This window comes from Bactrocera neohumeralis, chromosome 4 (genome assembly GCF_024586455.1).
Source record: "Bactrocera neohumeralis isolate Rockhampton chromosome 4, APGP_CSIRO_Bneo_wtdbg2-racon-allhic-juicebox.fasta_v2, whole genome shotgun sequence".
NCBI lineage: Eukaryota > Metazoa > Arthropoda > Insecta > Diptera > Tephritidae > Bactrocera > Bactrocera neohumeralis.
The window spans coordinates 78017825-78045468 of record NC_065921.1 but is presented as its reverse complement, the minus strand read 5'-3'; the positions used below and the strand labels follow the sequence as shown (position 1 = coordinate 78045468).

The following is a 27644-nucleotide window of genomic DNA, read 5'->3' as shown; positions in this document are numbered from 1 at the left end:
TTATTAGCTTCAACTGTTTGTATTTACGTATGTATGGTTGTATGTTTGTGTGTATATTGACAAAATAATCAACAGTTTGATAGGCAAAAAAATACCCCTAAAACTGTGCATCTAAAAGCTTTAACTTTCCATGCTGTCAAGTCAATGACAAATGTTTTCAAACACATCCTTAAAGAAAGTAAAAATGCCATAGGCGGTTAGTTATAAATATGTTTTAAAAAGCTAAAAAACATGGTTTATAGTATATTAAATTAAAAGTGAAAAATAATTCTTCACATAAACGGATATTGACTGGAACCTATATTTCCAATTCTCGTTGAACTTAGGTAGAGGAGGTTAAAAAGAAAGCGAGTCTATGCCGATCACTTCTAATACTTGCCTGAAGCGTCTTGTCGCATGTAGTCACAGAAACAATAAATACATTTATGCAAATAGGCTCTCCATTGTCGGACGCTCTTTGTTGTATGAAGGAAGGCGATATAGAATTGCCTTGTCACTTTCTTCTTTATTGCCTGGTTTTGCAGGACTGAGTTTGAAATATCCAGTATGCATACCTTTGGAGAACCTAACGAAGTGGTTGGGTTTAATATTGACCGCCTTAATCAATTTGATGTGAGCTACGAAGCGTTTCGTCCATCTATGAAGTGATGCACAATAAGGAGATTTTGGGTAACACAAAGCACAAATATCTATCCAAGTATGATCCATCGATTTTTGGATCAACCCTACGACTTAAGTTCTCCATGATACTAACCATGTTTTTACACAGTTTCTTATGGTCTAACCACGTGGAAACTGTTAATTTCTTGTACCTAAAGTTAGACGGCGATGACTATATGTACGTACAGAAGAACTTTGCCGCAGCTGTTGCGCTGTGAAATGTAAAACAAAACAAGTAAGGAAGGGCTAAGTTCAGGTATCACCGAACATTTTATACTCTCGCATGATAAGGTGATAATCGAGATTTCATTATACGTCATTTACATATTTTTCAAATACCGTATTTTTGTACAGTTTTATTCCGCTATCATCATTGGTTCCTAATGTATATACTCGTATTATACAGAAAAGGCATCAGATGGAATTCAAAATAGCGTTATATTGGAAGAAGGCGTTGTTGTGAAGCGATTTCACCCATATTTCGTACATATCATCAGAGTGTTAAGAAAATATTATATACCGAATTTAATTGAAATCGGTTGAGTAGTTCCTGAGATATGGTTTTTGGTCCATAAGTGGGCGACGCCACGCCCATTTTCAATTTAAAAAAAACCTGGGTGCAGCTTCCTTCTGCCATTTCTTCCGTAAAATTTAGTGTTTCTGACGTTTTTTGTTAGTCGGCTAACGCACTTTTAGTGATTTTCAACATAACCTTTGTATGGGAGGTGGGCGTGGTTATTATCCGATTTCTTCCATTTTGAACTGTATATGGAAATGCCTGATGGAAACGACTCTATAGAGTTTGGTTGACATAGCTATAGTAGTTTCCAAGATATGTACAAAAAACTTAGTAGGGGGCGGGGCTACGCCCACTTTTCCAAAAAAATTACGTCCAAATACGCCCCTGCCTAATGCAATCCTTTGCGCCAAATTGCACTTTAATATCTTTATTTATGGCTTAGTTATGACACTTTATAGGTTTTCGGTTTCCGCCATTTTGTGGGCGTGGCAGTAGGCCGATTTTGCCCATCTTCGAACTTAACCTTCTTATGGTAAAATACGTGTACCAAGTTTCATCATGATATCTCAATTTTTACTCAAGTTACAGCTTGCACGGACGGACGGACGGACGGACGGACAGAGAGACATCCGGATTTCAACTCTTTCGTCACCCTGATCACTTTGGTATATATAACCCTATATCTGACTCTTTTAGTTTTAGGATTTACAAACAACCGTTATGTGAACAAAACTATAATACTCTCCTTAGCAACTTTGTTGCGAGAGTATAAAAAAAAGGTCCGCAACTTACTTGCATTTATTTATTTTTTAATATCTATACATATAGTTAATATTTATTTAGTAAATAGTGTCATTTTTTATTTTTTACATGCAACAGTTTTTTACAATTAAAGCTATGACCTTGCCATTTTTAACCTTTTATAACGTATTGCTTATTCAATGCGCTGTTATTATTACATTATGTTAAAAGTAAATATAATATGGCTTTTAAGCTTTAACAGAACTTAATTTTTGTCGTGCTTCTTTGTTAAATTTTTATGTACAGCTTGATCTTAAGTCGCTTATAGTTTTATAAAGGACGGTATTAAAAAATTAATTTTCTTAAGGTTTAGAAAATATTTACATACAAATTTTTATTATTTGCCGGATTTATATAAAGATATAAAATACTTTTGAAAGCATATTATTTGCATTTTTTTCTTCATCAATATTTCTTTTTTATAATTTAATTAATAATTAATTGAATAATAACAATTGTACGCCATTTATTTCCTCTTAAGTACTTACATACTATTCATATAGTACTACTATGTGCAAAAAATAGTAAAGCTACCACAAACTAAACTCCTTTGGCCCTAATACACTTGCGCCAACGTTCTTTCCAATCCTCGAAACAGTTGTTAAAGTCAATTTCGGGAATAGCCTTCAATGCGCGGAGCGATTCACGTTTAAGGTCTTCAATTGACTCAAAACGTTTACCCTGGGGCGACCGTTTGAGTTTGCTGAATACCCAGAACTCACACGGAGCTAAATCAATCGAATACGGTGATTGCGGCACGATATTGGTTGAAAATTTGGCGAAAACGCACGAAGAATCAATGAAGTATGCAGCGGTGCATTATCGTGGTCTTAAACCAAGACCGTCAACACACAATTCCGGCCTCTTTTTACGAATAGCTTCAAGCAAACAACGCATGACACTCAAATAATATTCCTTGTTGGCAGTTTGGTCGGTCGGAAGAAATTCGGCGAGAAAACTGTCAACATAACCTTGATTTTTGATCTACTTTGGCGTGGTTTTCGCGGCTTCGTTTCAGCTTTGCCATATTAGACCGATTCTTCGTCTTTTTCCGAGTCGTAAGCATAGATCCAAGACTCGTCGCCAGTGATAGTACATTTCATGATATCTTGGTAGTAGCAAAGCATTGTTTCACAGACGTTGACGAGCTGTTTTTCGAAAAAATTTTGTGACTTTGGAACGTTTCGTGCTTTCACTTTTCTTAGGACCAAATGATCTTTCAAAATGGTCTTCACTGATCCTACCGATATTCCAACGATGCCAGTAAGATCTCTGACTTTTAGTCGTCGATTCTCAAGCACCAATTCCTTTATTTTATTGATGTGTCATCAGTTGATGTTGATGGGGGTTAAGGGGGTATTCTGGTCTAGAAATTAAAAAAAAAAATTGAATTTTTTTTTATACATTATTTTCAAAGTTTAACTATTCAGAAATATGTGTCCAAGTGGATTTTTTTTTTCGGAACGATACCCACGATTTCTCAGGTTCTACTGGACCGATTTACTTGAAAATTTTATAGAGTCTTCCTTATAGGCTTGTCTATGGTTGGAACTAGCCCCATCCCAAAATTTTTATTTTTATTATTTTTAAAAAATTCGAAATAGTCAGAAAAAGTGATCCAAAAAAACTTTTTTTTTTCAGGCAGTCGCCATTTTGTGAAAAAAAATTTTCCCCTCTTTTTCATAATTTTTGAAATTTTTTACTTTTTTTAGTTTTTAATTTTTTTCTGTACTCTTCTAAAATTAACAAATAACTAATAAAAAAATGTATAGTAAAAATATTAATTGCCTTTTTTTACGACACTTTAAAAATTACCTGAAATTCATGCTTCTAGACCAGAATACCCCCTTAAAGTCTTAATATTTTTTGCCCACAGTAAATATACTTTTTAACAATTTTTTTTAAATTTATTATTATTAGCTTAAATTAACAGGTGAATAATCCAACTGTTCATAAATGTTTAAAAAACTTATATATTTTCAGTGATTTTGAATTAATAACTACATTGATAAAAGTTAATATCGCATTTGCTTCTTCAAAACAGTTAACGAAAATGCTAAACTAATATTGATGATACGACAAAGTTTCTAAAATAGCAATTATAATAATTATTAATTATATTAACTTTTTTACAAAAAATAAATATAAATAAATTTCTGTTCGACCTAACCTTTGCCTTACGACCTACTACCTGTTTCATGCTTTCATTAGCATTCTCATAATTTTTGACACTTAGCGTGTTAAGGTTGTTAGGACTCTCGCAGAGTTTTTATTATTGACATTTTAGTTACTCGCTGTGATGCTCAAGCGTCTTCGATTCGCCTAGCGTTGTAGAGTAGCGAATCGAACGAACAACAAACTATCGTAGATGTTCCAACTACTTTTCACACATGCGCTCTTGTCTTGGGTTTATTACTTGGTGGATAAATTCTGCTTTATGCGTCAAAAAAACGTTTTAGTAACCACTTAGTTTACTAAAAAACAAATAATAATTGATTTTAAGTCTTAAAAAATAGTATGTGTTTTCATTTGTCTATTGAACTATTCACAATAGTAAAACTGTTCTAAAATATGAAACAAATTGGGAGGCTTGATACTATCTCTTATACGAATTCAACACGAGAACTTTGTTGTTGCATTTACATGCAATTTTTTGAAAAGAGAGCAACGCACAAAGCATGCAAGCAGTGATATAGCGTCTCAAAGACCACGCCTGAAACAATACAGTCTTTGGCTAGGCTTTTCAGATTAATTTAAACTCCTTTTCGAAACTTGCTATTAACTAAATACTGTCATTAAGCACTAAATTTGCTTAAAAAGCGAATCACGTTCACACATTTAAATCACAGGTACTTAACAATGGATTATTGTATGTACAAACATTAAAATTCCTATTTAAAATTTATGCTTAAAGCACCTTAACTGGCGCTTGTTTGGCACATATACTCCTAAAACTAAACACTTTCACACTTATACTAAGTACTAGCAATAATCTTAAAACTTATTCCGTGTACAATTTGATGATTTCATGTATACTTGCTGTTGAGCCAGCAACCAGAGCGCATATCGAAAAGGCAGCCAAAAAAATGTTCTTGTAGAGCTTCCATTTGCACCAGCCCAAACGATCGGGCCACAAGTAAACCGTCTCACACACGCTGGGCGCAAAAATGCCTGTGAAAATGTATAGAAAATTATTTTTTTGAAAAAAAAAATAGAAAAAAAAATGTATATAAATATAATATACAATATAAAACAAGTAAGGAAGGGCTAAGTTCGGGTGTCACCGAACATATTATACTCTCGCATGATAAAGTGATAATCGAGATTTCATTATCCGTCATTTACGTATTTTTCAAATACCGTATTTTGTGTAAAATTTTATTCCGCTATCATCATTGGTTCCTAATGTTTATACTCGTGTTATACAAAGAAGGCATCAGATGGAATTCAAAATAGCGTTATATTGGAAGAAGGCGTGGTTGTCAACCGATTTCACCCATAACATGTTATCAGGGTGTTATTACGTACCGAATTTTTGAAATCGGTAGAGTGTTGAGATATGGAGTGGGCGGCGCCACGCATTTTCAATTTTTAAACAAATGCAGCTTCCTTCTGCAATTCCTTCCGTAAAATTTAGTGTTTCTGACGTTTTTTGTTAGTCGGTTAACGCACTTTTAGTGATTTTCAACATAACCTTTGTATGAGAGGTGGGCGTGGTTATTATCCGATTTCTTCCATTTTTGAACTGTATATGGAAATACCTGAAGAAAACGACTCTGTAGAGTTTGGTTGACATAGCTATAATAGTTGCCGAGATATGTACAAAAAACTTAGTAGGGGGCGGGGCCACGCCCACTTTTCCAAAAAAATTACGTCCAAATATGTCCCTCCCTAATGCGATCCTTTGTGCCAAATTTCATTTTAATATCTTTATTTATGGCTTAGTTATGACACTTTATAGGTTTTCGGTTTCCGCTATTTTGTGGGCGTGGCAGTGGGCCGATTTTGCCCATCTTCAAACTTAACCTTCTTATGGAGCCAAGGAATACGTGTACCAAGTTTCATCATGATATCTCAATTTTTACTCAAGTTACAGCTTGCACGGACGGACGGCCAGACGGACGGACGGACAGACAACATAAAAAACTCGTTGATCACTTTGGTATATATAACCCTATATCTGACTCTTTTAGTTTTAGGACTTACAAACAACCGTTATGTGAACAAAACTATAATACTCTCGTTAGCAACATTGTTGCGAGAGTATAAAAACATGTAGCCTTCGCCGGTGCATTTTATATAGCATAAAAGGTTATAAATAGATTATTATTCGGGTTTTTATCGGTGTGTTGTATGACAGCTATATGCTATAATAGTCCGATCTAAACAATTTCTTTGGAGAATGTAGCGATGCTTTAGCTCATAATGTACGCCAAATTTCATGATGATACCTTGACAAATACAAAAGTTTTTCATACAAAGACTTGACTTGCTATAGTGGTCCGACATCAAAAATTTCTTCGAAGATTGCCATTATTGCTTTGGACAATAGAGCATGTTAATTTTTTTGAAGATACCTTGACAACTAAAAGAGTTTTTCATACAAGAACTTGAATTTAATCTATCAGTTTGTATGGCAGCTTAATGCTATAATGGTCCGACCTGAATAATTTCTTTGGATACTGCACCATTGCCTTAGGCAATAATCTGTGCCAAATTTCGTCGAAATATCTTGTCAAATAAAAAATGTTCCATACAAGCACTTGAATCCGATTGTTCAGTTTGTATGATTGTATTGCAGCTATATGCTATAGAGATCCGATATCTACGGATCCGGCAAATGTGTAGCTTCTTGGAGAGAAAAAGGCGTGTGCGAAGTTTCAAATCGATATCTCATAAACTGACGGACTAATTCGCATGTATGTATGTATACAGAAGGACAGATACACGGACGTGGCTAAACCAACTCAGCTCGTCACGCTGATTATTTATATACGTCTGTATATATAGATATTTTAAAGGGTCTTCGACGTCTCTTTCTGACTGTTAGAAACCTTGTTCCCCCTGCGGGTAGGGGTTAGAATTTACCCGTGGTAAGGCATGCCTGTCGTAAGAGGCGACTAAAATCCATATGCACTATGTCTTTCTTTCTGGGCTAGCCTTGAAATGTCAGCATGGTCTGTGTCAGAAATAGTGCTATAATACTCATCTTGAATTAATTATTATACGCTTTATATCGGGGGATTTTTTAAGAGCTTGATAACTTTTTTAAAAAAAAAACGCATAAAATTTGCAAAATCTCATCGGTTCTTTATTTGAAACGTTAGATTGGTTCATGACATTTACTTTTTGAAGATAATTTCATTTAAATGTTGACTCATGTGGTTTCAACAAGATGGCGCTACATGCCACACAGCTCGCGATTCTATGGCCATTTTGAGGGAAAACTTCGGAGAACAATTCATCTCAAGAAATGGACCCGTAAGTTGGGGCTACGTCAAGTCTAAAGTCTACAGAAATAAGCCAGCAACTATTCCAGCTTTGGAAGACAACATTTCCGAAGAAATTCGGGCTATTCCGGCCGAAATGCTCGAAAAGGTTGCCCAAAATTGGACTTTCCGAATTAAGACGCAGCCGCGGTAAATGAAATTATCTTCAAAAGCTAACGTTTCAAATAAAGAACCGATGAGATTTTGCAAATTTTATGCGTTTTTTTTTAAAAAAAGTTATCAGCTCTTAAAAAAAGACGATATTTACGGGTATAAGGAATTTGTTTCACGAGACAAATGTCACCAGTCATTGAGTTCTAGGGGCTCAACTGTTAGTAGCAAAAGCTACAAGGTATTACCAGAGACTTTAACCTGGTACTATGGGGAGCAGTTAGCGCTTGGAGTTTACTCCAATCTGCTTATTGGGTGAGGCACTTGGTGGAGATTCGTGGTGGCTATGGTTTAAACCTAAAGGCAGGCAGGGTTGAAAAATTCAGTCCAATGTGGAGTCGCATTGCGGCCGGGTGCCGAACCCAAAGTACGGCAGAGGTTTTAGATCGGCCTCGTACCCGAAGAAGGCGCCTAAGGTGTTCCTATCCACCTGAACCAATTGGAACCAAAGTATACGTGCAAAATGCATTTATACTTTGGTTCTCCAAGGTATGAGTGCTGAATGCATTTATGCTTTGGGGCGCTGATCATAGCATTGTATTGATCTACGTGCTTCTAGAAAAATAAAACACCGTGAGGTTAGGTCTTCGCAGGGAGGTACTTACGTAAATCACAACGGACTTTGTTAGAAACCTTGTGTCCAACTTACTATAACCTGTTCAGGGTATAAAAATGGAAAATGCATATAGAACTTACCCAACAGTGAGAAGAAGATGGCGCCCACCAAACTGATGAATGGTTCCAGATTCGGTATAGCTGCAGCAACACCACCACTAATCAATATAATACCGGTACGTAAAAGTATTTGTGTTCTATTGTGATGTTGTTCGTTAAATTTATGACTAATTTTTTTCCAGAGAATTTCGTTGGGTATGTAGAACTGCAGTCCATAGGTGAACAGTATGGCAACGGCCATCAACAATTTCGCCGTGTCAGCCAAACTACATAAATAAACAAATAAAAGCAGACGTTATAAGTAATTTTCAAATATTATTATATATAGCTGTATGGGTTTGATACTTACGGTACACCCTCCTTCAGGTTCAAAGTAATGCTGCCAAGCACATCGCTGCCATAACGTGCATAACCTAAGAAACCGATTACCGCATACAATGACACTACCACAATCATAGCAGTATTGAGCACACCGGGGCAGCCAAGGAATCTTTGTGGGTTCTTCATCGTATTCTCGACGGGCATAACTACGCCAATACCCTCCATGGCGAAGATGACAGTCGCAAAGTAGAGCGGTAGCTGTGTGGCTTTCGCTATCAGCGGTTTGTCTTCGAACACCAAAGGCTCGCTGAATAAGTAGTATAACACAATGCCGAATGTGACCACAATGAATATGTTGGCCATAGCTGAAAATGGTACAAGCCATTTTAAATCCCTTATTTGTCCAATTACCAAGCAGGGTATTACAACAATCGCAATATAAATGCGCACATCCCATTTAAGACCGGTGTCATAGTTGATCACGTCGTGAAATGATGTGGCAATGAACACCATGTAAACGCAAGCGGCGGCATAGTATGTGCCCATCAGACCGCCGTCAACGAATTGCCTAGTAAAGAGTGTGAAAGAGGGAGAGATAATGTGAGGTTAATTTTAAAGTAGTCCATTATTAATCAATTAAGAGAATATGGTAGCAAATACTTACTTCGCAAAATTCGACCATGAACGCAAACGTTTTGGTCCGTTTTCGAAAACCTTTTCGGCTGTCTCAGCAAATGACAAGGCAGGTACTCTGATTTCTTTGCAAATATCTTGCGATGTTTTAACCTGCAAGTGAAGATGACATTTATAGTTGCTGTGTAAATAAATAATCGGTCTTCCTATAATAAAGAATACTATAAGTGTAGCTTAAAATATGAAAATGACTACAAAGGGATGTCAAGGGAAGTATAGGAAGGGGCCATCATGAAGCTTACCCTAATTCCCAGTTAAACGCCTTCACTGCCTATACAATTCACGCGCAAACGACTTTAACTATTCGGCATTCCGACTTGTGGAGAACACACCGCTAACATCTCAGACAGAATCCGAAGTCTGGGATATCCTCAACAAACCCAACGTACCGAATGTACTTATAGGTCACTCGATCATTAGGACTATTGTCCCAACGATCCTGCTACCTACACATCACCTTGTCATCTAGAAGCCTCCTGCTCCTTAGACATACCTTCCTCTTCACATCATTATCGGAAATTCAGTCATTCCGCAGCAACAGCACGCTGTATGATAATCAGGTCAGGAGGGGGTGCACCTCCTAGTCGACCATTTGGACTATTTTCCCAAAGGTTCTGCCACCTATACATGATCTTATCAAATAAAACCCTTCACATCATCATCGGAAATCCAGTCATTTCGCAGCAACAGCACACTGTATGATAATCAGGTCAGGAGGGGGTGCACCTCCTAGTCGACCATTAGGACTATTTTCCCCAAGGTTCTGCCACCTATACGTGTGATCCTATCATCTAGAACCCTTCACATCATTATCGGAAATCCAGTCATTCCGCAGCAACAGCACGCTGTATGATAATCAGGTCAGGAGGTGGTGCACCTAACATAAGTTAAGACGGTGCGGCACACAGGCTAGCTGCTTCCTATCATACAGCGGCTCCATACACACATTACTTTGCTACAACTTTTAAGGCAAATCGTTAATATGGAAACTAACTTGCAAAATATCCTATTCTGAATGATAAAAAGAAGTATATGGAGAGCATTGGTTCACGTGTTTTGTCCGGTTTCAGTGATAATAATCGCCGGCGTACGGTAAAACCTCTGTTTGGTTGGCCCAGTAACAAAGTGTACTGAACTTCGAGTAAATATTTCTTTACGAGTATTTAGTATTATAAAATAGAACTTTATGCATTTATGATTGGAATGTGTTTTTAAATAATGCCACCTTTCAGGTAATCTTAGCAACAAATCATAAAGTGGTGATAAATATTTACTGGCAGAATAAAACTCTTTCGAGGGGGCTAAATCAACTCTGAGACAATAAATATTGCTTTGCTATCAATAAAGTCCAGGTTTTGCTATGACATGACAAAAAAAAAAAATATTATGACATGGCAAAACAACAAAACGCGATGCCATAAATGTAGCTATAAAATTAAATGACCGAAATGAACATTTTTGCCGATTTTCGGTAATTCGAAAATTTTTTTTAAGGAAAACATTTCTTATAGTCTTTACTGATACAATATCTGGCATATAAATCGTGTAGATTAGGCCAATAACGATAATAGATGGGATAAAGAATAATCTTTTTTAAGGAATGTAAGGTCAAGATTGCGACGTGTGGCGTCATCACCGAAATATTTTGAAAATGTAGCAAAAGTCAAACTTTTATTTTAATTTCAAGCAAAGCTTGCTCTATGCTCGTTCGTGTAATGCCTTCATTTGTCAGAGGCATTTTGAGAAAATTAACGGCATAAAAAAGCCGTAAACGGCCTCTGCAGGCTCACTATTGGTTAAAACATCGGTTAATTACCCAATAGCGCTAGCAGAGAATTCGTTTAAAGTTTCTATGAGATTTCAGTTAAAGTTTCTATGAGTTTCTTAAATGATAAAGCTAACCGAAACCCTTCTGTATGTGTGATCCTTCCCACTTTTCTTACACATAGGGGTTATGAGACAGCACGGCGGGGAGAATGTGTAGTTTCAACACTAAATCTATCAATGTATTAGCGTTTCGGTAGCCCTAACATGCTGGCTCCTAACATTCTTGAGAAGGTTCATGAAATATTTACTTAGTTTGTATTGAAATAGAACTAAAATCTTGGAAATTTGTGCAATTTAATTATTTTCTATAGATTTCTTTTGGCTTTAGTTATGTTAAAATAAATTGAATAATAATATAAACATAAATGAAAAACATGCTTACCAATATTTGCACACAATGCGTACAAATGAAGCCGACCACCAACGTGGCAATCATGCCGAACAGCAAGCCGCCATTGTAGAAGGCCATGGGCATGGCCAGAATACCGGTGCCTAATGAGCTTTTCAACAAATGCGCTAATGCGCCACCTGTCGTTTGACCCTTGACTTGGTCACGATGATCCGCTGGGTTATACTCATCGCCAAGCTGTGCCTTTTCGGTTAGCTGGGTGCTGAAATTTTTAGTAAAGAGTTTTGATGGATTAGAAAAATGTTTTGTCTGATAAGAAATTTAGAAAAACAGTCTTCAAACTGAATCAAGCGTATGAGCGAAATATTTTCTTTTTACAAAATTTGCAAAAAGCTTCAAAATTTGTTTATTAACTCACCGTGAGTTGAAATCATTCAGTGTAAATACTGAATTTGACTTCTCTTTGGAAGTTGGTATTGAAGTGGTGGAATCCGCCATCTGCAAAATATTGAATAGAAAAAAATTATTAATAATCAGATAGATTATTAAATTAAATACAATAATTCTTATTTGAATAAAATTGAAGTTATAATAGCTTATATATGTACGTAGCTTCATATTTTAGTTCTAAATATTAAAAAAAAAAAAAATTTTTGTTTAGATTTCTTAAAAAGAGGGCAGCGCAATGACATTTTTTGCGAAATTTGATGGGTTAGTCCTCGAAATATTTTAATACATAGTATGTACAAAAATTATATAGAATTTATATTAGATATTTTATTTTATTATTATAGATATTTATCTCTGATATGAATGTTAGCCTTTACCTCTCTGGGATGTTCTAAGTTATATGGTTAAAGCGAAATCAGCTTAGGAGCTTGTTTTTTAAATCGTCTCCATTTATATGAATAAAAATAATAAAATTTTGTTAAATAATATTCAATATGCACTTTTTTCCTAATTTTAATGTTTGAAAAGCAAAGCAGCTGATTTTGACAGCTAATGAATACGGGTGGGTAAAAATATTAATTTGAACTACTGTGTGCAAAAAATAGTAAGACTTTGTTCATGCAAGTAATTTTAAAATTCTTAATTTATTCTACAAAATCTATGCGTCCCCTCAATGTAAACTCACTTGGCCACAATAAACACTTGCCACCGTTTTTTCCGATCCTCGAAACAGTTTTTAAAGTCAATTTGCGTAATAGTTCTAGATGCGCGTAGCGATTCATGTTTAATGTCTACAATTGACTCAAAACGGTTTCCACGGAGCGGTTGTTTGAGTTAGCTGAATACCCAGAAGTCACACGGAGCTAAATCAGGCGAATACTGTGGTTGCGGCACGATATTGGTTCAAAATTTGGCGAAAACTCACGAAGAATCAATGCAGTATGCGACGTTGATGCAAAAACCAAGGTTTGTTGGCCCATAATTCCGGCCTCTTTTTACGAATAGCTTCGCGCAAATGACGCATAACAAACAAATAGTATTCCTTGTTGACAGTTTGGCCGGTCGGCAGGAATTCGGAGTGCACCACAACTCGGTAATCGTAGAAAAAAGTCATCATAACCTTGATTTTTGACCTCGACGTTCGACGTGACTAGGCTCTTCTTTGCCACGATATCTGGCCCATTGATCGTCTGTTTCCGGGTCGTAAGCAGAGATCTAAAACTTATTGTCAGTAATAATATTTTTCATATCGTCTTGGTAGTCGGAAAGCATTGTTTCACAGACGTTAACGAGCTGCTTTTCGAAAAAAATGTGATATTTTGGAACCAATCGTGCTTTCAATTTTCTTTGGCCCAAATGATCTTGAAAAATGGTTTTCACTGATCGTTCTGATATTCCAACGGTGCCTGTAAGATCTCTGTAAGATAACTGTTAATCGATTCTCAAGCAACAATTCCTTTATTTTATTGATGTGTTGATCATCAGTTGATGTTGATGGTCGTCCTGGACGTGGTTCGTCGTCAACGCGCCCCTCTTTGTGTAGTTTGTACCAATAAAAAACAAACACATTGTAGCGAAGGTCTTTTCCAACATTCTGAAAGTTTCGGTACACAAAATTTGTTGAATATGTATGTACTTCACAAAGTCAAGCGTTTATTAAACACTAATGTTTATGATTTTTGATGTGGCATTTGACAAAGATGTCACTAATAGTCATACCAACCTAAAAAAAAAATTCGACGAATGGGGTTTCGCGCTAAATTTAAAATAAAAAGTCTTACTATTTTTTGCCCATACTTTAATTTCGACAGTTTCGCATAGTTAAAGCCATAATTTCTTTATCTTTTCAAAGCATTGGCTTATAAAAACTATTTATTGAATTAAAAATTTGTTATTATCGAATTCTTGTTAGACGAATTATATTGTAAGCATGCTTTTCAAAAATAAAAAATGTCTTAGACAACTAAACAATTGCAGTAATTCTATTTTCTTTTTTACTTCATTCAGTCTGCGTTATCAGTATTTCATTCTAATGAATGGCTATTTTATCAAATTCCGAGCTATATTTTTTATGCTATAAAATGCAATTAATGCCAAAAAAATCATTTATAAATATTATTTGTTTTTGCCCTCGTTTTTTCGAAAATGAAAGTCCAACTGGCGATTTCAATATAAATCCGAAGTAAAGGCATTATTTACTTTTTATATACAAAGGATCAAAATATTAAGCAGCCAATGTGACGCTGATGGGAGGTGGTATTGAAAAAGTGTATAAATGAGAAATTTAAACTTAGTACGTAGTTAGAAATTCACACGCTCTAATTCATTATGATGGATGAGTAATGTATAAGCTTGAGTATTTATACGCAAATACTCGTAGAAAAGCCTAAATTAAATATTTGCTAAACATTTTTAATACTTTAATATTTATTATTTGATAGAAGAGTGAGTATTTCTTGTAATATATTTATATGTAATACTGAAACTCATACCAGTTTTTTCAGGTATTGTGTCTTTCAGAGTTTATTCAGCTTAAGAGAATGGTAGCCAAATAAAGCTGATACAATTCCACCCACCCAAAGGGTTCTAGATTGTCACGGTGGTTTGGCTTTTGGTGCTTATTATGTTTGAGTTGTGGTTTTCATTCAGGCAATACTTCTTTTCAAGATTGACTTTTTGACAACTCTTACGAGTACTTGATTTATAATCAGTTGATTTTTCATTCATTTCAAAATGAATAGATTTACTCTGTAACAACGTTTGCAAATCGAGTAAGTTTCTTATGAAAAAAAAAAATATTTTACCCTGTAGTCATATGTTTTAAGAGCGTAATAATGGTTCGATAAGAGCGATTCTTCAACGGCGAAGCTCACTTTTTGTTGTAAGCCATTGTTGAGACGCCCCTAACTCCTCAAAATTCACTATTTGATATGGACACAGGGTAACATTGGTGCATATCTCTCGAAAAATGAAGACGGATATAATGTTACTGTCATTAGGGAACGCTATAGAGTCATGATTAATGACTTGTTCGCGCCAGTTTTGGGGTATGTTTATGTGTACGATCTTTGGTTTCAACAAGAGGTCGCTACATGCTATACAAGCAATTGTACACCCAACGAAATAATCAATCTATTGAAGAAAATTTTTGGTAAACGCATGATATCGCGTCGTGTGCCTGTAGCCTGACCACTAAGATCGTGTGATTTAACCCAGTGTACTATTTTTTGTGGGGTTATCTGAAGTCGCTTGTCTACGCCGGCAATCCTAAGACGTTTGACGCCTTGGAAGAGTATATTCGGCGCGTTATAGTTGACATGTGTCTCCAATTGCAGTGAAAAGTGTTATAAAATTGGGCCACTCGGCTGGTATTTGTTAGAGTCAAACTCGGCGATCACTTGTCCGAAATCAGTCTTAAAACATAATAATAAACTCTTATCTTTATAATGAAGCTAAATTTTTGTAGACAACATTAAAGGGGTATTCTTGTCTAGGATTTTGAAAAAATCGATTTTTTTTTGCATATCTTGAAAGTTTAGACTTTCAAAAATATAACCTTGGAAGGATTTTTCAAAATTCGACTTATTTTCGGAGATACAGCCGATTTTGTGACGTGGCGTCCGTGTTCACTAGAATTGTCTCCTAAACTTTGAACGCGTTTTTCTCAAAACTGACATTTTCGGAGCGATACCCACGATTTCTCAGGTTCTACTGGACCGATTTACTATGGTTGGAACTAACCCCATCGCCAAATTTTTATTTTTATTATTTTTAAAAAATTCGATTTAGTCAGAAAAAGTGATCCAAAAAAACTTTTTTCAGGCAGCCGCTATTTTGTAAAAAAAATGTTTTCCCACTTCTCCGTAGTTCCGGCCATTGCGACATTGTTATAGATTAATAATCTTTTTTTTTTGGTTTCAGATAACTAGGAGGGTTGAAATCATGGATATGGTCACGTGGAAAGTTTTAAAGGCCCCCCACTTCGTCAGATCATAATTTTTGAAATTTTTTACTTTTTTTAGTTTTTAATTATTTTCTGTACTCATCTAAAACTAACAAATAACTAATATAAAAATGGATAGTAAAAATACCAATTGCCTTTTTTTTACGACACTTTAAAAATTACTTGAAATTCATGCTCTTAGACTGGTATTCCTGGTAAAATTATATCCGCTTTATGTCTTCTGGAAACCCACAAAACTAAAAGAAACACTCTACCTGAATAAAATGTTGACTGCCAAAGTTTCGAAAATCCTTGTAAGGAGCCGGATATTCAGTGCCACTCTTAACCTTAGTCAAATCATAATCGGTTCGAATAAAATTTTTCGATTTTTATAGACGCCGTAAACGGTATGCCTGATAAAAATCAAGCGAACCACCTTTTCGCAAGAATTGTTTTGCAATGAAATTGTTTATGACTTTTTTGTCACATTACCGGTAAATCCATCCACACAATTAAGCATTCTGTTAACAGGGCTGTTAACAAGCTCTTATCTAATCGCGTCTTAACAATTCTTTGGACACTTCTGATTGTTGGTTTTGGGCAGCGGCCGGTTGTTAGCAAGCCAAACAAATTTGAGTAGCTGAAGTGGCGCCGATCGAGAAATCTTTATATGCGCTAATAAAGTGACGTATAATTTTTATTTGTATATGGTTGTAAAGACCTGATTGTTCGATAACCAATATGTGTATGTATACAAATATAAAATGAAATTAAAATTTCCACAACAAACGGTGCTTGGTAAATGCTTGTGCTGCTAAATTTTCGTTAAATTGTATTACTTAGCGCAAAATATTTAAGGCGTTTTCATAAAAAAGTTAAAAGTTATATGTTTATTTGTTTATTGTATGCATAATATCAAGTTCTAAGTTATTCAAGTTGTTTTTTTTGCCGTTATTTTATGATCACATGACGCAGCTTTTGATTATAATCTCTCTTACGTTAAGTTTACAAGGATAATGGTCATAAATATGCCGAGAAACTGAAGGGCGATTGTAATTCATTCATTAATATTGAAGTTAATGGCGTATTTTAGCAGATGTTTCCAGGAATTTCTCAGTACACTGAACCACCAGAATCAGCAGTCTGAAGTTGTTGATCGTCTACGAAATATAACGCAGGAGTAATATTCATGGCCAAGAGTTAAAAGTTTTTGGTTTTGTGCGAGACTTTGGAATATAAGGTATCGAACAAACTGGTATAGATCAAGTAGAAGCCATAGGTGCTGTCCCAAAGACTTCAAATACCATGTTAATTAGAAAATTAGAACTTTCTGTTATGCTTTTCAATTGGTAGTAGAGAAATTAGAATTCGGCTACTTTATATTAAAATTAAACAAAATTGCGTTCTAGTCAACAGACAGCACTTGTGTGACTGCGAGATCCTTCTGGCACAGCGTGAACCGCAATACGTTCTCCGAACTACTAGCTCTTAGCTAAGTCTATCTCGACGCAATGTTTGACTGGAGGGGGTTCATACCGGGGAGGCTAAATATTCTGTTGGACGTCCTTTGCCAAAGCTGTATAGAGGAAGGCGAGATGGAAACTTGTCACTTCCCGTTCTATTGGCGGATGTGTCAGACTGATATGGACACACCTTTAGCGAAACTAGCGAAGTTTCTGGTAACCGCCTCAATAAATTTGTGGTACCCTAACCGTAAGAAATAACACAACCGAAGAAAATTGTAGCCTTTGAAAGCAATGAGGGATTTCAAGTAGGGTTTCATATGTTCACTTCCGAATGATTTACACATTGTTTGACTAATAAGGATCGAGTTAGCAGTGTAACACTTTCGAACTCTTAACCATTTTTCATGATTCGTTCGCGTTCACATACACATAATATTTCTTGTGGTAAATGTTAGTGTACAACAAAGCCAGTGTACTGTGTTTATTGACATTTTAGTGCAATTTTATCGCATACGCCAGTTTTTACGTCACTTTATCTTTATATATACGAGTATATAGATATAGTCTAGACACAACTGAGTTCTCGTAACTCGATATATCATAATTAAATTATTTTAGCACTGCTTGCAAAAAGGTGAATACATTTTTTATATAATCCAATTCTTAAATAATTGCTTAGCTTAGTGCATTTTTAACTGTAAATTTTGTGTAATCGAATAAGTTTGCACGTGCCGTTGCTTGTTCAAGTATGCAAATATTCGAAGTTATCAAATTGCGTTGCCAATGAAAAACTGCTTGGCTGAATATGCTTGACTTTAGCGAGCAAAATTAAACGTTTAGAAAGGAAAATAAATATCGCAGTTTTTTATTTCTATATATATATTTTTGTTATATAAAAAAAAAATAAATCTATGTGTTTTTTATTATTATTTTTTTTTTTTATATGATTTTTATAAATTTAATTAAATTTTTATAATGTTTTAATTATTTTTAGAAAAAAAAATTATATGTTTTTATTTTATATTATTTTTTTTTTGAAATTTACATGTTTTTTTATAAATAATTTTTATAATTTTTTTTTAAAATAAATTTTTTTTTTTTTTTTTTATTTATTATATACTTCTGTTAAATATTTTTATAAAATTGGTTTTTACTATTATTATTTTTATTTTTTTTAATTATAATTTTTATGAAATAATGTTTTAAAATTTTGTTTTAAAATAATTTTTTAGCGACAAAAAAAAAAAAATTATATTTTTTTATTTTATACTATTTTTTTTTTAAATTTACATGATTTTTATAAATAATTTTTATAATTTTGTTTTAAAATAAATTTTTAGCAACAAAACAATTTTTTTTTTATATTTTATTTGTTATTATTATTTTTTAATTTATATGATTTTTATAAATATTAATAATTATTTTTTTTTATTTTCCGTTGTTTTTAATTTATATAAATATTATTGTTATGAATATATTAATTTGTTTTAATTATTAATCAGTTAATATCATACGCCAGATATACTTATGTATGTGTTGTCAAAATTAATAAAAATTATGAACTCTTGATATTATTAATTCAAGGTTTTGTATAACAAAAAAATATTTTTCGCTCTCAAAAACAAAAAAAACAAAAAAAGAAGATATTTTTACCACTAGTTTTTATTATTATTTTTAATAAGGTTAAAAGTAAATTTTTTAATTTTTTGTAAAAAATTATCTCAAAATTTTATATTACAAAAATATTTTAAGTTTTCACCCACAAAAAAAAAATATAGTTTTAGTACTATTTTTTTATTTTTAATTTTAACAAAGTTGAACGAATATTGCCATATTTACACATTTTCGAAGAAATTTTATATAACAAAAAAAACAGAATACTTTTTTCTCGCCCACAAAAAAAAAATAGTTTGACCACTATTTTTTTTTTTTTTTATTTTGACCGCTAACAAATTTAAAATTTTTTTGATTTAATTTTTTGAAGAAATTAGTTAAAATTTTTATACAAATATTTTTTTTAATTTATATAAACGTTATTAATTTTATTCTATATTATTTAAATATTTACCAGATAATATTATATTCTATATAAATATACATATGTGACCTGGTCTACGAAAAGGGGGCTTAGGTGTCAAAAAAAAGGAGAACAATTAATGAGATAACGAGAAACTGACGATTATTTTTAAAATATTTTTTTCCCTAAAAAAAGAAAATTAGTTTCACTATTTTTTTATTTTTATCTTTAAAAAGTTTCGTTTTTTTAAAACCAGGTAAACATATATATAATATTATCATAATTTTAGAAATTAATAAAACTGATTAACTCCACACATTGTTAATAACAAATTTTTATGCAATAAAAATATTTTAATTTTCTCGCTCACAAAAAAAAAATAGTTCTACCACTAGTTTTTTATTTTTATCGATTAGTTTTTAAAAAAAAAAATATAATTTAAAAGTTAAAAAAAAATTTTAAAACGAATTTTTATATTTTAAAAAAAGTATTTTAAATTTTTCGCAAATGAAATAAAACCCATTTTATCACCAAAAATTTTTATTTTTATTTTTATTTATACCAAAGTTGAAAAAATGTATATTTTTTTAATTTTCCTGGATTTTCGAAATTTTTTTTATAATAAAATTTATTTTAAATTTCACATCCACAAAATAAATCACTAATTTTTATTTTATTTTTTCTTTTCACAAAGTTAAACGTATATATTTTTTTTAATTTTTCGAAAAACTTAGTTGAAACTTTTATTCAACACAAAAAAGTTTATAATTTCTCCCCTACAGAAAAAAATTGCTTTACCAAAAAAAATATTTTTATAAAAAAAATATTTCATATAAAAAACATTGTTTCATCACTAATTTTGCTTAACTTTCATATTTACCAAAGCTAAACAAAAATTATAAAGGAAATTCGAAAAAAATTGTTTTACCAAAAAAAATATTTTTATAAAAAAAATATTTCATATAAAAAAATTGTTTTACCACTAATTTTGTTTAACTTTCATATTTACCAAAGTTGAACAAAAATTATAAAGGAAATTCGAAAAATATTTTTATAACAAAAACAAAAAAAAATATTTTTATAACAAAAAAATATTTCATATAAAAAAAAATTGTTAAACCACTAATTTAATTTTTTTTACCTTTAACAAAGTTCAAATTAAAAAAAAAATATTTTTGGATGAAATAACTTTCTTCTTGTTTTAATGCGATTTTTAGAAAAATAAACCGCACTCTTGGATTGACCAGTGCCAACTGATTGCTACGTCGCAAATTAATCGTAATAGAGTACGATTTGTAGCACTGTGGCAATAACAATAACTAACCGCTGAATGAATTGACAAGACGTTCGCACGCTTCAAATAAAAAAGTAAAGCAAAAAAAAAGCCAAAAGAAACAACAACCTGAAAAAACAACAACATAATCAAATAAAAGTAACATTTATAAGTTAGTACATTAGTTAAAGTATATTGATTGACTACGGGGAACATAAAATAATTAAAACCGCTTAAAATCAATTACTAAAGTCAATTTAACTTATCATATCAAAAAACAAACGAAATAAATTTTGATAAAGCGAAGGAGTAAGAAATCTCATATAAATACATTCATATGTATATATGTACATATACATACATATATGTAGATATATGTCAATATATGGAGGTATGAGTACAATGTACCGAACAACAAACAACAAACAATTTTTTATGAATAAACTAACACTAAGGAAAGGTAAATTTCCACTTATGCTCATATACCATATGTTATTTAGCTGCATAAATCTTTATATGTATGTATATTTATATACTCTCACTCATAAATACCTTTCTGGTATATACGATTTTTTTCGCTTTGTGGATTCGTTATGGTTTCTGAAGAATTGCTGTTCCTGTTAATATGGATGCGTAGCAGAATCGCGCCTGATTGAAACATTCCCTGAACTCTCAAAAAATTGAGCTTAGTTCTATAGCTATAATTTAGAACAGAGTTAGTGGTAGAGGACAGAAATTTTTGAGAAAGTTTTGACAAAGTGAAAACACTCTCTGAAAGTCTGCAAAGAACTTGTTAGTATTATAAGAAAATGATCCAACTTAGATGCTTATTAAGTCGTACTGAATTCAGATACATAATGCACAAAAACAAAAACAAGAAAAACTGTTAACTTTGATTGCATCGAAACTAGAGTAGTTACTGCTCTGGATGGTCTTGGGGTTGAATCAAACCTCAAAACACCTCATTCTCGGTCTTCTGTGCGCCAGAGTGATTTAAACGGAATGGGGCAACGCACGCGGTCGACGAAATGGGAGTTCTTTCTTCTCTTCTATGGATCCTGGTCGTTAATGACCTGCTTAAAAAAACTTGAGGAACGGGGCTGCCGGGTAATTGTCTATGCAGACGATGTATGCTATGGGACTCAGAGAATCTGGGTTCTTAAGAGAACACGTATCTGCACATTTGGATATCCTCAGACAGTTTGACTTCATACTGCATCACTCTGCCTATATACCGACGAGGGAGTTGTATATGGGAAGAAGCCGTTGAAGGAGAGGGACAGTAAGCTTCTTTACAGATGGGTCAAAGATTTTGGGGAAGGTTGCCGGACGGGTTTACTGTCAGGCACTCCACACTCCACCTTCAAACTTTCTGATTATTGCAGTGTCTTCCTTGCCATTAAGGAAGCAGCAGATTTATTGCTCCGGAGTGCAGCCTCCTTCAGAGCAGTGACTCAGAGAAGTGACCATTCATTCAGATAGCAGAGCGGCGATACTAGCCTTGAACTCAGTAACAGTGCATGGTTGGCCGAAAAGTGCCTAACTTTGCTATCAATAGCATCCAGTGTGATAAGACTGGTATGGGTGCCAGGCCATACCGGAATCGCAGGAATTTGCAGAGCTAATGAGCTAGCAATGAAAGGTACCCTAGAACCGCTATCGGTTAAATGGGAGCGTATTGGTGTTCCCGTATCCTCTTGTGTTCTACTACTGGGCTTCGCGGGCTACCATCCACTACTGTTCTACCTGAGCTACCACCCGTACTTCGCTAGAGATCTAGTGATCTTTTTGCCCTCAGTAAGACTAGGCTCTCCCTAGTTGTGGCTCTTTTCACAGGCCATTACCATTTTGGCGTCCAAGTACAAAAACACAGTAAAATAAAAATATGTTTATTTACAATAGTGAAAACGAAAACTTTTTTATCACAGTACTAACATTCTTTCGCAATGCTAACAGTCAATGAGTGTTAGAATTTTATCACCCACGTCAATGTTCTTTAAAGAATGTGTTAAATAAACAAGAACTACATATATCTACGCGTATTATGTACATTTAATGAACGGCGTAAACCTCTATAAACTAGTAACAACCTTGCTAAGCAAATATTTTTATTATCATAATACGTATTTACAAACAAACTATTTTTTGTTATTTTTTAATTAATAATGCTATGTTAGTAATAATCAACGAATAGATAATGTAACTCTTCCAATGTGATTAAGCAATAGTTTGAGTGATTTCGAAACATAAGAACATTCCATCTCGAAGTTTTCACGAATACTTGGTATAATAATCTCTAAGCCTTTAAAGATTCCTGCGTCTTTTGTAGCTTCATTTAATTTAGAGCTTCCAATTTTGGTAGTTGTCTTCTGGCTTTACATAATAATTATAATTTCCTGTGAAATTAGTAAATGAAGGCTTCGTAATCTTTTCAAAATCGATTTTTGGCAACGATAGGACTATAGCGGCATCTAGCGGAATAAATTTTTACAAGCATCACCCAGAAAATATATTTATATTTCAAATAGCAAGATCACATTCTATAAAAGTAGTGTCGTATAGTGGTTTTAACCCTCAAATCGATACATAATTAGTATCCCTTAAAAATTTAGGCGAGCTCGGTTCAATGATTTCTCTTGAAGCCTTAGTCAAAACCTGAACTATTCCACAACCATAACTCGTACACTGAATTTTTGCATAAACTTTCATGCTACCATAAACCTGTACGAAAAAACTAGATATGGCAACACAGTGCGCTCTTCAAAAAGCAAGTATCCAATGCCGGTTACGAGCGATGAAGACGCCAGCTGCTGCTCCTTAGACTTTCGTCAACAATTTATAAATTTCGTAGGAAATAATAAAAGATCTAGCGAATGGCTTACAATTGGCATCTAATCTAATCATTAGAAGGTGACTTGCCATTTTCAGTTTGGAGGGATTCTGCAAATCATACATACATATATCAAGTAGCATATTCATTTACAGCTCACTTAAACACGTTTCAAGTTATCGCTCACGCATTTAAACGAGCTTGTCTGCACGTCGACGAATGATATATGCGCGTCATAAATTTTAAATTTTACGAAATATTTGCAGGTATTTAAAAGCGTTTTAATTTCACACAAGAAGTACGCAAGTATGTGGGATAATATATATTTTCTTATCAGGTCCTTAATTCCTGGAACTGATTTAAGTGAAATTTTTACTTCATATTTTATTCATTATCGCGATTCATACGATTTAGAGTACGGCATATGAGAGCTGATTAACTTTTTAGTTTACCAAGTTGATAGCCTATTCTATCGTCTTAGTTATAATAGGTTCCAGCAGGCGGTTGCATTTAGCGGATTAAACGATTACTTTATTGGAACAAACTATTGGAGATCTAGGCACACGATCGTCTAAACCAACTGTCGCTGTTTTGTGATTAAACCCATAAGACTACGTTTTGTGAGGATACGCCAATTCTTGTGAGGAGTCAATAGCTCAACAGGTCAAATGAAAAGTCTCTGGTTTACCATAGTAAAAACCACTTGGTTTTTTTTTTATTCAACATAGTTGCCTTCAAGGGTTATACACTGATCAAGGCGACACTCCAACTTTTCGATACCATTTTTGCAGTACGATTTGTCTTTTGCTTCAAAATAAGCCTCAGTTTCGGCGATCATTTCTTCATTCGACGAAAATTTCTTCCCAGCCAGAATTCGTTTGAGATCTGAGAACAAAAAAACAGTCACTGGGAATGAAATCTGGAGAATACGTTGGATGCGAACACAGTTTGAAGATTTTTCATAGATTTTTGCCATCGTTTTCACTAACTTGTAATACGATGCATTGTTTTGGAGAGACAGTACTTTCTTTCTCTTCAAATGCGACTGTTTTTCATCGATTTCGTTCTTCGAACGCTCCAAACTCGCTATGCAGCAGTCGCTGCTGATAGTTCTTTCTCTTTCAAGGTGGTCACTAAAAATTATTCCATGCGCAACCCAAAATACAGGCGCCATAACCTTGCCAGCCGACTGTTTTTCCACGCTTTGAAGCGACTTCATCGTGTGCAGTCCACTCGGATGGTTGTTGAGTGCACTTCGGAGTGTAATGATGGAGCCACTCGCATTTATTACACTGGAACATCTCCAAACACTGCTCCCATTCATCAAGTCTTCTGTGCTTTTAGTCAAAAGTGAGTTCCCACTTTGAACAGAGCTTGCTCATATCCAAATAATCGTGGTTTATATGATCTATGTACATATTCAATTGATATCTTTAGAGTGCCTGCTATCTCAAACAACTTTACTTATAGCATTGACAGACGGCAGCGTTAAACCAGATTAATTGCATTTTTCGGGATTAATTCAGGAGTTACCACAGCTAACTCCGTTGCTGAATCCAAAAATAACTCTCAAAATTTTAGGGAGTTTGTGAGATTTTCGTTGGCAACATTGTTAAAAATGGCCAATTTTCACCTATTGTGAATGAAATACAAGCAACCCTGACAGCTGTTTATCAAATTCTCAATGTAATATCAATAAAACTTCTATGTTATGATGCAGTTTTAAAAATAATGTGTTGATATGCTTTTGTAATAAAAAATGGTTTGGTAAAAATTGGTCGGCTAGCAACCGTAATGTTTATCTTCTATCAATTTTCATTGAAAATATTATAAAAAGGACAATGAGCTGTTTATGAGAGTTTCAAACTCGCATAGCTGCCGTCTGTCACCTACAAATTTTGATCTGATTAAGTGCGCAGTTAATCCGGATTAACGCTGCCGTCTGTCAAGGCTATTACAGTCATCCAATATTATTTTGTGGACTTTTTTGAAGATTTCGTCGGTAACAAACTCTTTTTGGACGTCCACTGCATTTACCCTCTTCAGTGCTCTTTCGCCACGTCTAAGCTTAAGCTTGATGGTTAATTTGTATCCTTGCTGATTTCTCCAGCATTATCTTCCCTTTCCAGTTTTGTTCTGTAACGCGTTTAGGAATCAGTATACGTATATGAGTCATTATACTCGTAGTGTTCTAACAAGTCACCTGACCTGCATCAAACTGAGTCATCGATTTTTGTTATATCTAGTTCTTCAAATTACCAACAGTCTACAAAAAGTCATAAAACTGATACATTGGATATACTGAACATATATGAATATGTATTTGTAGGGTATTCCATTGATTTACAACGTCCGCCGACAGGCCTAGGTATATAGGATATAGTAAAACAATATCTACAAAGTTTGATAAAAAGAAAACTGATTGTCATTTATTGCTTTTGCTGAAACTTAAACACTCATTAAAGCATTAAACTTTAACACCTTTCAAAAAAATTGACAAAAACTGGTTCATGCCAACATTTTGTGATAAGATTGCGCTCGTTGTCAACTTTTTAGTTTATGGTATGGTCTTAAGAAATGGTCGCCCACTTTTCTGGGTGTAATCTGGTGTTGATATACTGACTCGGTGCGTGATCTGGTTTTGATTTACTGTGTTTATTATTTGTTTGATTTTCTTTCTTAACATTTTTTCAGACATAATTTTATTTTATAACTGTATTGTAAACTGGTTTAGTATGGCTGAAAGCGTGCCAAAAGACGTCATACTCAATATTACCGAATTTAGAAGAAAATTTCAGCTTGAAGAGCATAAGGCTCGAAAAAAAGTATGCGGTATTTTGAGTTTTATAGTGCGAAATGTGTGTAATGAATGAGGCTAGTTTACCTAAACTTATGCTAAACCAACTACTATGAATCAGGTTCAACTCGAATTTCTATGTTACAACTTCATCATTCGATCCTAAACAACTTAACGTTTGTAATCGCAAAATCTTTTTCACGAATATTCAAGGAGCTATGGAACCTATTTCCAGCTAAACAACCAAAACTCTTTACAAAAATTGAAATAAATTCAAAGTATTAGCGCGGAAACTAATATAATAGGTTGTCAAAAAAGTCTTGCGGTATTTTCGCTAGTTGGCGCTGAAAGCGCGTAGTTCTAGTTTTATCGTCGCATCGGGTCATGCTATACCTTTTTGGAAAGCTCGTTTCACGCGCTAACACGTGTTTAATTGATTGTCGTTTCTTTTAAGTCATTCGTGAGTTATAGCGTCGCAAACATGGAGCAAAATAAAGAGAAAATACGGCATATTTTACAGTACTACTACGATAAAGGCAAAAATGCATCTCAAGCCGCCAATAAAATTTGTGCAGTTTATGGACCCGATACAGTTTCCATTTCCACCGCACAACGATGGTTACAACGTTTTCGTTCTGGTGTAGAGGTGGTCGAAGATGCGCCACGCTCCGGAAGGCCTGTCGTCGAAAATTGCGATAAAGTCGCTGAATTGGTCGAAAGAGACCGGCATAGTAGCAGCCGTAGCATCGTTCAAGAGCTGGGCATGAGTCATCAAAAATTCATTTCAATTTCAATAAAAAAAAATCAATAAAAATACCGCAAGACTTTTTTGACAACTCATTATACACCCGCTGCAATTCATAAGGCCTTGAGTAAAAAAAGTATAGACGATAACTCATACACAAGATTTTCAGTTAGAATTATCAATTGGGCCTTAAAAACCTCATAGCAACTTAAACAAAAATCTCTGGTGGTGCTTTTGGGTAAATAACCGGTGATTTAACCGGTAAGTTGAGGGATTGTTGTCGTAGGACGCTTATACAGCGTTGAAAACCACATAGAAACTTTAACAGAAATCTCTGGTGGTACTTTTATAAGTAACCGGTTACCTAACCGATAGGTGCAGTGTTTGTTGTCACAGGACGCTTATACGGCGTTACTTTTTTAAGTCGTGTGAAGTTTGCATTTTGCAATTGTCTCCTCGAACAATACTGAACTTTTTTGTAGAGGTTTTACGAGTTTCAAGGTTTCGCGGCTTATGCTGATGCCAAGGTATTCAAAAGTTTCCAAAAAGCTACATTTGCGGAAGAATAGTTTCGTTGATAATTTGTTAAAATTTCAGGCTTAGTTGTTTATGTTTTT

At 33.9% G+C, this 27644-nt stretch overlaps 1 protein-coding gene across 4 annotated transcripts in view; it reads right to left on the bottom strand.

Moving 5' to 3' along the window:
- Positions 1 to 1968: 1968 nt before the first annotated feature.
- The window catches only part of LOC126754974 (proton-coupled amino acid transporter-like protein pathetic), a 46137-nt gene continuing 20461 nt past the window's right edge, over positions 1969 to 27644 (bottom strand). For 2 of the 4 annotated variants that reach the window (XM_050467212.1, XM_050467211.1), the window contains exons 2-7: positions 11925 to 12004; positions 11540 to 11768; positions 9302 to 9423; positions 8666 to 9205; positions 8338 to 8582; positions 1969 to 5152 (exon numbers count right to left, since the gene is read on the bottom strand). In XM_050467212.1, coding sequence (XP_050323169.1) covers positions 4983 to 5152; positions 8338 to 8582; positions 8666 to 9205; positions 9302 to 9423; positions 11540 to 11768; positions 11925 to 12004 — 1386 coding nt within the window. In that variant the 3' untranslated portion in view covers positions 1969 to 4982. Of the gene's footprint in view, positions 5153 to 8337; positions 8583 to 8665; positions 9206 to 9301; positions 9424 to 11539; positions 11769 to 11924; positions 12005 to 20523; positions 20622 to 27644 lie in introns of those variants that run through there. The other 2 variants (XR_007666434.1, XM_050467213.1) reach the window with 2 other exon arrangements.